The following is an 11745-nucleotide window of genomic DNA, read 5'->3' as shown; positions in this document are numbered from 1 at the left end:
TGAGTTCTTTTTAACACTGGAAATTTGAATTCTTTTTAACAATTTCACCAGCATGAGCAGATTGGGTGATTTGCTTTGCTTGCTAAATTCCAATCACATCATCAAGGTTAATTATAGTTCTTCTCAGTGTCACCACATGTTTCTAGTCCCAGAGCCTCTTGGACTGCCAGCACCCAACGTTACAGAAGTGATTCTTCAGCCCTACATCAGCCACAAGTTTTTCCCAGTTTTGTCTGTCTTGCTGGATAGATCCTACATGAATCTTTTCAGCTGTCTTAACTTTTTTAGGATTTTTAACTCTAGTGAGATTCTCATGTGCTGCATTCCAAATAAGGCACTTTTAAAGTTATTTTTTACTGATTTGCATTTACAAATTTTTCAGAGTCAAGTAAGAGACTGAGACCTGTTTCTTCGTAGTACGTGAATCCTAACCAGCCTGCACTGTAGGAACACAAGTCTCTGCATGATGTAGCAACTGACCCCAATGCACTCTTGTCAGAATATATTAAAAATACCGATTTAGGTATTTAGGGTTTGGACGGCAGCTCAGCATCCATCCTCTGTGCACTGCAGAAAATATCTATGTAAGCATCTTTCTGCTGGAGTGGAGTGTGGTAGACACTGCCTAGGGATCAAACCTAATTCTTAGGTATAATTACCATTAGCAGTGAGAATCTGTGCTGCCATACCAAATGCAAATTTGCTATTATATAGAATTAGCTACTTGTGGAGAAGTGACTATTCTCCAGTAGAATGGACAGCTTTCTGTGCTGTTTCATTCAAATAATGTAATTATTTGCTTGTAATATAGGGTTACTGTAAGCTTGTATTGGTGGATAGCTCTTAATCCCACTTCTTCTTTTTTTCTTACTTGGCTCATATAAAGTTCGGTCATTTAAACCTGGCTTTATCCCTCCCAACATTAGGTAGTTAACTAAAACATTAAATATTTAACTGAATCATGCAGCTGGTCACCTTAGGGTCCTTCTAGAGTCAATGAAGAGAGACAGAGTAACTTCCAGATAGTTATTGAGATCTTAAAATGAATTTCTTCAACCCCCTCTTTCACGTGGGAGACCCCTGTGGCAACTGTACTTCTTACATAGTCACCTTTACTTAGCTGAGAAACTTGAATTTTTATTCAGAATCCATAGCATATCTGAGAGTTCTTTAAATAGTCCCTAAATGGGAGAAGTATGGGTTAGGTATGTCTTATATGTGAACTATGTTTCTTTTGCTCAGATCAGAATTGTTAACATTTCCAACATGAGAGATGTATTTCCCTTGTGTAAGCAAACACATGTATTGGAAAGGAATAGTCATGATGGAGACCTGAGCTTTCTGGCTAATGATCTGCTCTGTCAGAGTCCCACATAAAATACAGACAAAACAAAGTTCTACGCAACATTTATATAAGTCTACAGTCACAAAAATATTTTAGGGAGGCAAGTGTTCACCTTTATATATGGACTGCCTGCCAGGAAAGTCAATGCAGGTATTCTGCCTTTAAGATTTCACATGAAGCAGGTCTCAGATGAGTATGGGTTGCAGATGATTTAGCATTTTACTTGTAAAACAGCTTTAGCAAGATTTGTATACCTTTATGGGATCAAGATGGGTTCACCTTGTAGCTTGTGCCAAGGAACAACGTTGTCATTAACGTAACAAAATAATCATCAAGCGTATACTTGCCAAATCTAATAAAAATATATGTATTTCTTACCTTCTGTGCTTGTGGACCGTAGAAATGTAAGGTAGTTTTTCATTTTAAGTCTCCCCTTCACCCAGCCCTGTAACTCATACCCAGTCAAACAAAACACTCCGACTTTAAAAATGAAATCAATTTACTCTATCAGGTTGGGAAAAAAACTTAATAAAAAAAAAAAAGGACCAAAACACATTATCTTCCTATGGAATCTGTTAATGCTTAAAAAGAGCGTTTTAGAATGTTTTGGTCACCTCATTCATATAAAGCACTGATCTGAATTTCATGTGTTTGTGAGTTTAAAAAAAAGGATTCAAAACTGTGTGCATGTATTTTTGGTGTGTCTTTATAGGGGAGGAATGCCAGAATACATGACCTACCTGACACTTCGCTGGCAAGAGAGCAGCCCTCATCTCAGGACAAACCCACAAGGAGCCTGTTCACTTATCTGAACTTTTTCCTAATCACTTAATGCCTCTCACTGAGAGACAAGAAGAAAGATTAATTTACCTTTTAAAAATAATATTTATGAAGCCAAGGATTAAAATTAATGATTTGAAATATCAGCTCCTTGTTAGAGAAATCCAAACATACCTAATTGCCATATTAAGGTAAATAAGTATACACTAATACATGTATCTGTATAAGAGGTATTTAAAACAAATAATTGAGTCTTATAAAACGTTCTCTGTCTAGAAGCTGTAATTTTCTCTCCAAATTTTGACCTGAAATGTCACCTATGACCATTGTGTACTTCTGTCCTAAAACTAGTGATAGTCTGTTGGGGCATCACCATCATTGGATGTGTCTGTTACGGTAACATACACAGTAAGTGCATTCATTATTTTACAAAGAAAGTATTTTTATATATTATATAGCCACAAGGAAAAAACCAGCATTTGAGAGCATGTAGTATAGTGCATGGATGGAAGCAATAATATGTTTTTCTTCATGTCACACTCCTCACCCCCAATTTTGACCTACTATATTTACTTAATGTAACTACTTTATATTTGGGAATTTACCTTGAATATTTTTTCCATCATTTCGCATGGACCTTTCTATACTGTTTAAAGTTCTCCATGCTTTCCTTGTTTTTCCGATCTCCTAGAGCCATTAACCAATTACAGCTGGGATCAAGGCCAAAACCAGCTAAGTATCACAACTGAGATTATCTCAAGCGGCATCTTAGTTAAATTGCTGAATAATTTTTTTCTTTAGGGTTCAGATAAACATTGGTTGAGTTTTCTTATACCTTATGCCTTCCTAAAGGTCCTTCCTTTTTGATTTACCATTTGTATTCTTTTCTTTTTATAAAGCTTCCTAGAGAAGGTCAGTTGGAGTCCCACCTCAGTTACGTAACTACAAAATAGGATAGCCCCCTTCCTTCACAGCCTTTCTCTGGATAAAACTGGAAGATAAATTAGATTATGGTCTCTGTACAGCTTGCCCTCAAATCACTGAAAGCAGCAATTTCAGCAGATCCTGGACTGAGCCCTCATTTTATTTTGCAGTGGCTCTGGACTATTTTACACTTCAGAAGAAGAAAAGCAATTTTCTGCGGTTCATCTACTTGAAAGACACTGCCCATAGTCAGCCTTGGGCTTCTATGCAGTATTTCAAAATAGAAATCCACGACGTAGGATGACCTGACAAGAAACCAGGTTAAACTGGTTCTTGTTAAACAAATGTTTCTTCCTCCTGGCTGCTTAAATGAAGAAGAGGCGGCTTTTTCTTCTCTGAAACAATTCCGTCTTCTCCCTTGCTGAGTTAACCACTGAGAAAATATTTTGAGAAAAAGAAAATCTTATCTCAGGAGTTTTAGTCTTAAAACAGGAAAAGTCTGCTCCCAACTAGGAAAACTCAGCTGATTTTCCCACTGCACAAGTACAAATAAAAGCAAAACAGACTACAGATGGAAACATAAAATGACAAAGAACAGCGAAAGGAGCTCTTACACTATCTTTCATGCTATGAAGCAGAACAAATTAGAGAGATCCATTTCTTAATCTACATTTATTTCTTTTCCTGATTCACAGAAAAGATTATGACAGTGAATTCTCTAAGTTGTTAAAATGTAGTTTTCCCTTCTGATTAATGTAGTACTGTACCTCACGTGAATTGTTTGGGGTGAAAGTGTTCTTATCTGACTCTGTTGCTGGAGATGTATCTGCTCTCAAGAGATGAGGAAGATAACTGTGTTTACAAAAGTGGGTTTCAAGATCATGCATTCCAAAGACGTTCCTATATTGATGCAGTCACACACTATCACAGTACCAGTAAGTCACTGTAACCAAGCTTTTAATGTCATTTATAAAAAAATAGAGTTATTTACATTTGCAACTTATTTGATGGCATCCTCTTTTATTACAGCATTTGAATCAGTGAAGAAATGTCACTAGCACTCATCTGAGGGTAAACTTTTCAAAGATAAGCATGACAGTACAGGAAAAATGTTTAAAACATTGTGAATTCTAGTTCTTTTGCAGCATCATACAAACTCATTCTTTACAACACATGCACCCTGGCCTTACAGTAAGCAGAATTCCCTTCCAGGTTAAGGCACGGAAACTCTGCCACATTTCTAGGGACAGTGCCACATTCTTACATGTGGCACTTCAAGACATAACCAAAGGAATTAGTTTAATTCCAGTGGACTGTAGCCTAAATGCAGAATGTAGCCACTTACACATTTTTAAAAAAATTCTGGTTAAAAGGACAAAAAAAAGTATGACTATACTTATTGCATAGTTGCAGCAAACCGGATCCATGAATACAAAAGCCATCAAAATATATTATAAATCTATCTGAGTTTCAAAGCTACTCTAAAATACTGCTTTGCTTTAGAATACAAATAACACTGTTTGGGGTTAGTTTGTAGAGTTGTATTTTGGTCCATGCTGTTAATTCTATATCATTATATTCCTCTTCCATTAGTTTAAAGGCCTCAGAACAACAGGTCCTCAGGCAGTGGTAAGAATGATGAAGCCAAAGAAGGGCCTTTCCAGATCTCAGACTTAGCTGCTGCAGTCAGTTCATAAAAACTCTAATTTCCACCGCCTCCCTTCCTTACTGCTTTAAATAAACTTCCCTCAGAACTCTAAGGGAAGAGAATGGCAGGGGACACAGATTTAACACTGTTATCCAGCCCATAAAAAAAAAAAAAAATCAACAACAACAAAACCTATTTACTTTGACTATGCGGTAGTTCCACATAATCTGCTGGCAGTAGAAACTTCTTTGGTGTCAGAGTCAGGTCTTCCTGAAACCACAAACGGCCAAGTCTGCAAGCAAAAAAATAGGTATTTCATATTAGAAAGAAAGTTTATCCTGGTATGAAACTGGAGCTTTATTACTGATAGATGTCTAACTCCGGTTCAGTTGCAAACACGTCATCATGTTTTAGTCCCTGTGGGAAGCACAGAGAGAGCTAGGTTCCTCTAACAAATATTTTCATTACAGCTTTCGTTATAATTAAATGCTCCGCAATAGAGCTGCAGCGCTCAGCAACAAATTGTTCTCATCAAAAATGCAGCATTTCTCTTGCTTTGCAACTGTGTGCATAATTTTAGAAATAAAAAGCATATAAACTATTCAAAAACAATCACTCTGCACTATATAAGCAAACTTTTTACCCCTGTGGCACACATCAGGCGTTGAGTTTTGTACCGATGAACTAATGACGCCTTGCTTGTGCTCCAAGCCAGCCCGCAGAGAGAATTACTCCTTTTTCGGACATTAAGCTTGCCTAATGCCCGAGGAATTTATTTCTTTAGGGTTCCTTACTCCCCAGAAGAGACACACCCGCCACCACCGTAGGCCAAACCCGGCTCTCGGGTCGCCCCCGGGCGAGGGTTATTGGCGATTTGCGAAGCAGCCAGGGCCGCCCCGCGGCTTCTCCGACGGCGGGCACGGCTTGAGCGCTGCCAGCCCTGCCCGGGGCGGGGAGGGGCGGCCGGGCCGGCGGGGCGACCCCGGGCAGTGCCGGGGGGTTCCCCCGCGGCCGCCCCCGGCCGCGCATCCCGAAGGCGGCGGGGCCGCTGCCGGCCGCCCGCCCGCCTCCCCCCGCGCCCCCCGGCGCCGTACCAGGTTGACGGGGTGGACGTAGCCGTTCTCGTAGCGGTCCTCCTGCAGCAGCTGCCGGAGGTGGGCGATGTAGCTGGACGCCAGGCGCAGGGTGTCCAGCTTGGAGAGCTTGGTGTCGGGCGGCACCCAGGGCAGGCTGGTCTTCAGCCGGGAGAACGCCTTGCTCAGCACCCGCATCCGCGCCCGCTCCCGCGCGTTGGCCGCGTTGCGCTGGGACTGCTTCCCCTCGGGCGCCGGCCCCCGCGGCCCCGGCGCCGCCTTCTTGCCCCCGGGGCCGCCGCCCCGCGCCCGCTTCCTCTTGCAGCCGCTGCCCGCCGGCCCCGCCGCGCAGCTGCCCTCGCCCTCCTCCTCCTCCTCCTCCTCTTCCTCCTCCTCTTCCTCCTCCTCCGCCGCCGAGGAGTTGTCTCCCGAGGGGTAGAGCTCGCCGCGGGGCTGGCGCTTGGCCGGCGGCGGCGGCGGGTAGTCCAGCTGCAGCGCCCGCAGGTCCATCTCGGGCAGCTCCTCCGCCTCGCTCCCGGAGCCCGTGGACATGGCCCCGGGAGGGAGGCAGGGAGGCGGGCAGCGGGGCAGGCGGGGGGGGGCGGACGGCCGAGGCGAGGGGGGGGGCGCGGAGGGGGGATGCGCCCCTTGACAGCCCTATATATCGGGTGTCCGCGGAGCGAACCATCTGCCGGCGGAGGGGAGGAGTGGGGGCGCGGAGGAGGGGGTAGGACCCGGCCGAGCCCCGCGCCGGGGGCGGCGCCTCTCCGCGCTGGCCCGCGGTCCGGTGCGCGGAGTCGGCCCCGCGCGGCGGGGAACAGGCGGGGACGTCTCCGGGCGTGGGTGTGCTCCTGGGGGGAACGGCGCCCGGTGAAGGAGCGCTTTTCCGCCGGGACGGAGCCCTCCACTCGCCCCGGAGGGCGGAAAATGCCCCCGGGGCTGACCCCGCAAGCGCTGTGGCGGGGAGGGGGCACCGCTCCCTGCCTCTAAGGCGGCAGCGGCTGGGCTAAGGCTAAGGCGACCCGGGGCTCGGCCCCCGACCCACCGGCATTCCCTCTCCCTCTTGCCTTTCCTTCCAGGTCGGGGCGGGGGGGCTCCCTCCGGATAAACCCGCGCCCAGCCCCGCTCCTGCTTTAGGACGGGGCCAACCGCGGGCTGCGGGTCTGCCCCCCCCGCGCCGGGGTCTTCCCCTGCCCTGCCCCGAGGGGCGGCGGTGGGGTCCCGGGGCCCCGCTGGCCAGCGGGACGCCGGAGCGGGCGGGGGCAGCAGGAGAGGCGGCACTCGGGGGGGGGGGGTGGTTGCGATTCGTGGGGAGCCATGCAAAAAGTCGCTGGAAAGGCGCGGGCTGTGCGCTGACGGTGTCGGTAACTTGGGGTGCAGCTGCAGGGAGTAGCGAGGGAGTATAACGTGTCCAAGGGCTTCTCCTTCCTCAGGGCAATTAATGAAAAGCCAGTTAATTGGGCTGCATACAGCTCTGTGTCACAGAGCAAATTAAACGAGACAGGTTTTCGAGTGATTTGCGTGGGTTTTTTATTTTGTTTTGTTTCGTTTTGTTTTGTTTTTTTTAACAAATTTTGTGCTACAGCTTTTACAGCGTCCACGGGAGAGTGGGGGACCCATCATCTACTGGAAATGCTGATATGCAAATTCAACAGGGGTATAAATAAAAAGAAAAAATAAACAAACCAACAACTTGTATCCCTCCCACACCCCAAAATATCCCTTCTTTCCAAGATTAGTAATGAGCATTTGGTTCCTCGCCGGCCTTCACGGCCCTGCCTGGATACGGTTAACCAGAATAAAAATTCACTTCGCAGAAAAGAATCTAATGACTACAACAGGTGGAAAGATCTTGTCCCGCAATTTTTGCTCCCGGTTTTTCCCTTCCATTTCCCTCCAGGCCGAAGTGGAACCTTCCCGGCTGCTGCCGCACAACTTTCCTGGCACCGCCGGCCGCCTTTTCGCCCAGCGCTTTGCACTTCGCTCCCCGCCAACCCTGTGGTCTTATTGAGGGCCACTTAACGCTGTAGAAACCTCGGCTTCACCCGCTGGGGCTAGAACCACATCAGAGCCGGGTTTAACAGCAACCTTTCCAAGTGAAACTTGACATTTCTTGAACCACCGAAACAGGCAGCTGATCTTGCAACTGGATCTCTTGAACTTGGTTTGACACTACGATGCTCTGGCTGGGTCCCACACGCTGTACGGTGAAAGGGGAGCGCGCCGGACTTCGGGCTGGCTCTGCCTCCCCAATTAGCCTACGTTATCCATATAAATATATATGTGTATATATATATATATATAAAGATACTGCAAGGGAAGAGATATAGGTTTACTTTTTCCCCCCATCTCGGTTGTTTATACAGGTGCGGGCTGAACGCTTTCCCTGCTAAAGATTAATGGGGAAAGTGCTGAATTTCTTTAAACAAAGAAGAAAATGGTACCCAGTCTTAAAAGCCACAATGGCAAATCTCACCTTTCGCGCCTACCTCTGCTTCGGCGGATTAAAGGCGACGCATAATGGAGACTTCGTCTCATTTAATGAAGAGATTGAGGGGGGGGTTGAATAGCCAATTCTCAGGTCGTCTTTGCCTGCTTCTTGGTTAGTAAAGGAAATGGGAAATGCAATGGGGTAAATCAGGAGTGAGCCTCAGGGGTTACTTCGGATTTACACCCAACGAAACCGAGCAGAGCTGGCTCCTCTCACATCCGTCAAACCTCTAATTTCTGCGACCCTGACCGAGATATCATTTTCAGGATAAAGTCTTTGATGGGGCCAGAGCATTACATCATGCTTCCATTTGTCCTCTAGTCAAGACTTTGATCCTTCATGCTCTCTGTGTGCTGAGCAGGGAAAATATCCCTGATATATCAGGGCAGCATTTTACACCCGTTATCAGGTGCAGTCCCTTTCCCTTCTCTCCGTTAAAAGGTAAAACCACGATCTGACCTACTCCCGGAGCCCGAGGCCAGCATCCTCCCCTCTTTCAGGGTCCATCCCCGCACGCTCTGTGCGGTGGCGGGGCGGGGGGGGGGGGGGGGGGGGCGCAGCCCGGGTCTGCGAAGCTCAGCCTGCCCGTGGAGGGAGGGGAGCAGCAGGTAAACCGGCTCCACGGAGAGGGCCTTCCCCAGGGAGCTCTGCCTCTGCTACCGTTGTTGGCCCCGAGGCCGTAAAAAGCGGCTTTTGTCTGCTGAGGGGAGATCCCTGATTTGGGGGAACGCACTGGGACGGAGTGTTTTTTTCTCACACATTTCCAGAGGGCATTTTGGTAAATAAATTTAACCAACGAACCCAAGCAAAGAAGAGTCCACGAAAACCAGATTTCTCCTTTATTTTTGCAGCAGCTCAAGGTGTTTCGTGCTGCACCTGAGGACGGGCGAGGGACGGCGCTGGGCGGAGAGCATCCCCGGGCGGGGAGCCGCCGCCGCCTCCGAGCGCGGCCCTCACAAGCCGGCAGGTATCTGGGGTGAGGCAGAAGGGGTGTAACCCTTTTATTGTCTTCCTAAAGTTTCAGAATAAATTCTAGCAAAAATCAAAAGAGAAAAAAAAAATATCCAGAGGCCAAGTCTGTAAAACGCAGGTTATCTCCGAGGATAGGAGGGGGAACTGCTAAAAGCCCCGTGTCTTTCGCATTCATCCTCTGGGTGCTGGCAACGACGCAGCAGGGTGGAGGAGGGAGGTGATGTGTTCTCGATAAAGTGCTTTAAATAAGGCTTTCTTTTGGCATTTGCCCTTTCCTCGAACTCAGCAGCGTTACCGAGTCACTTCGCTCCGACCTACAGTGCACTTACACTTTTTCGGAAAGACCTCGGTGTAACAAGGGCGGTTTTATTCATTTTCTCGCGGTGGTGAGAAAGGCGGGATGTCTGGCGGGGAGGAGGACAGCGTCTGGCAAACGTCTCAGCCTTGATCTCTCTTCACAAGCGTCTACAACACACATCCAGGCTGCGTGAAAGGCATGCGGGGCTTCTGCCACCAAGGGATGCCTGACATTGCTGGTCCTGGAGGGAAAGTAGGTGGATGAATTATAACCTTTGTTAAATGCCACTTAGAGCAAAGACACCTCTGCATGGCTCAGATCCCCCAGTAAAGGCACCCAGCGAAAGGAGAAGGGTGCAGTGTCCCTCATTCCCGCACCAATCGTGCCCCCGCTAAAAACGCCTGTGCCAGGAATGCTGTTTGCTACAGCCCGTGCCGCGGGTGCCCTGTCCTCAGCCGGAGGTCTGGCACGGGTCGAGGTACCGCTAAAGGATGCCCTTTCCTATTGTCGCTTCCTAAGGTGACAGCGCCGTGGTCCCCATGTCCCAGTCCCCTGGCAGGCCCCTAGCTGAGGGTGCTCCGTGTGAGCTAGCCCAGCTCGCCCTGGGCTGGGAGGGATCCCGAAAGCATCACGGGGGAATGCAGGAACCAGTTATTGGAAATGAGTGTGTGTCTGTGTGCATCTTGAGGGGGGGGCTTCCCAAGAAAGTGGCTTTCCACCGTATAAGAAAATTAAAACCTACTCAGTGGGTCAAGCCATGTCAAATAAAGCAAACAGGGGATAAATGAAGCCCTGGAAGGAAAACAAAAAAAAAGTATTTACTAGAATTTATTTTGCCTTGCGAGTACGAACCTTCCCGTGAAGGGGCATGCTCAGTGATTCTCTTGGTGAAAGGACTGAAAAACAAACCCGGGGTTAAAAACCTCCTCTCCGCCCCCCTCCTCCGCCCCCCAGGCCCCCGGCGCTGCCCCGCTCCGCTGCCCGGGAGCGGCGGGGCGATCCCCGGCGTGGCGCGGGCAGCGCTCCCCCTGCCCTCGGCGGGGCTCTGCTGGGGCGAGCGCCGGCCCGGCGGAGGAAAGCCTCGGCTGGAGGAGGGAAAGCCTCGGCTGCAGGAGGGAAAGGCTCCCGCCCCGCCGGCGGGGGCTGCTGGGCGCCGGGAGCGGGGCGAGCCGCCGGGGCTGCTGTGCGGGAGGCTGCGGGGCTGGCTATGCCGCCGGGGCGGCGGGGAGGTTTCGTCCTCCTCGCTCAGCGACCCTGAGCATAAGCGGGAATATGCTTTTAAAACAAAAAAACCCCACAGGTTCGTCCTTCGAGCCGCTGATTTTCCCAAAGGGGATCCCACCCCGCAGCACAAGGCGAGAGCATCTTCCCCGAGGGAAGAAATCGCCCCCTGTTATTGACTCCTTCTCCCCGGCATTTCCAGTGCAATAACGACAACGAGACGTTATCAACTGTAAAGGATCGCTGCTTTCCCCGGAGTTTGGCCAGCAGTGAGTTTTGCTCAGGTATCCCCAACTTTCAGCAGGGTTTCCCCTGTGGAATAGCCAGGCAAACTCTCTAAATACCTCCTGGCGCCAGAAGAAAGTTCTCATGTAATAGATACCCGCTGGTGTGAGAACATGGATTCTGCTCACTTTGTCAGTCAGGCCGGGGAGGGGGTGAGGATGGGGAGATGGGGATTTCTTTTAATTAAATAAAAGATCAAGAAGTATTTTTCACCAATTCTGTTTTTTTGAAATGATGCCTGGAGATGTGCTGTTGGCCTTAAAGGACCAGAATTAATGGTGCTGTTTAAAGCGTAGTTTATTTCTTCTCTTGGAAGAAATTAGCTGGAATAACAAGCAAATATCAGGCAAGAGGAAACACTGTGTTAGTCTCCTCCTTGTGTTTCACTCTGAGAGGGAAGCCCACCAGAGCAAGACGGAAGAGATGGGGAGAGATAACACCACCACAACACTTCATTATACTTGAATGCTCCAGCACACTCACTCGCTTTGGCTGGGCTACAGCAGAGCAGATGGAGGAGTGCAGCTTCCCTAGGAACCGCTAGCGAAGTCAGTGGGGGCTCTCAGATGGGGGCACACAGCTGGCGAGACAGCTTCGTGGTCAGCAGGGGGAAAATCACTGCCCAGGGTTGTCTGGAGGCAAAGAAAACTCCAGTGCTCCAGCATCGTATCTCTAGCTGTAGTAAGGGAAAGCTGCAAAGGGCACACA

The 11745-nt window shown here is 48.8% G+C and overlaps 1 protein-coding gene across 3 annotated transcripts; it reads right to left on the bottom strand.

The window, feature by feature from the left end:
- Nucleotides 1-3399: 3399 nt before the first annotated feature.
- Nucleotides 3400-6371, bottom strand: MSC (musculin). Of its 3 annotated transcripts, none has more exons than XM_082327933.1 (3): nt 5792-6371; nt 4898-4989; nt 3400-3482 (listed from the first exon to the last, which is right to left on the bottom strand). In XM_082327933.1, exons 1-2 carry the CDS (start codon nt 6320-6322, stop codon nt 4903-4905), a joined length of 618 nt encoding a protein of 205 aa, XP_082184059.1. In that variant the 5' UTR covers nt 6323-6371; the 3' UTR covers nt 3400-3482; nt 4898-4902. The 3 variants fall into 3 exon arrangements, with proteins under 3 accessions (XP_082184059.1, XP_082184058.1, XP_082184057.1); XM_082327932.1 differs by lacking the exon at nt 3400-3482 and adding an exon at nt 3842-4805; XM_082327931.1 differs by lacking the exon at nt 3400-3482 and having other exon boundaries at nt 3842-4989.
- Between the last annotated feature and the right edge of the window lie 5374 nt (nt 6372-11745).

The sequence above is a fragment of the Platalea leucorodia genome (genome assembly GCF_965183815.1).
Source record: "Platalea leucorodia genome assembly, chromosome: 1".
NCBI lineage: Eukaryota > Metazoa > Chordata > Aves > Pelecaniformes > Threskiornithidae > Platalea > Platalea leucorodia.
Note: the sequence above shows the minus strand (reverse complement) of the source record. Positions and strands in the feature narration are given on the sequence as shown.

Coding starts and splice junctions, on each gene's coding strand:
- MSC (XM_082327933.1), bottom strand. CDS start 6,322: ATGTCCACGGGCTCCGGGAGCGAGGCGGAGGAGCTGCCCGAGATGGAC. Junction 4,990..5,791: donor ACGTCCACCCCGTCAACCTG/GTACGGCGCCGG, acceptor TTTTGCTTGCAG/ACTTGGCCGTTTGTGGTTTC.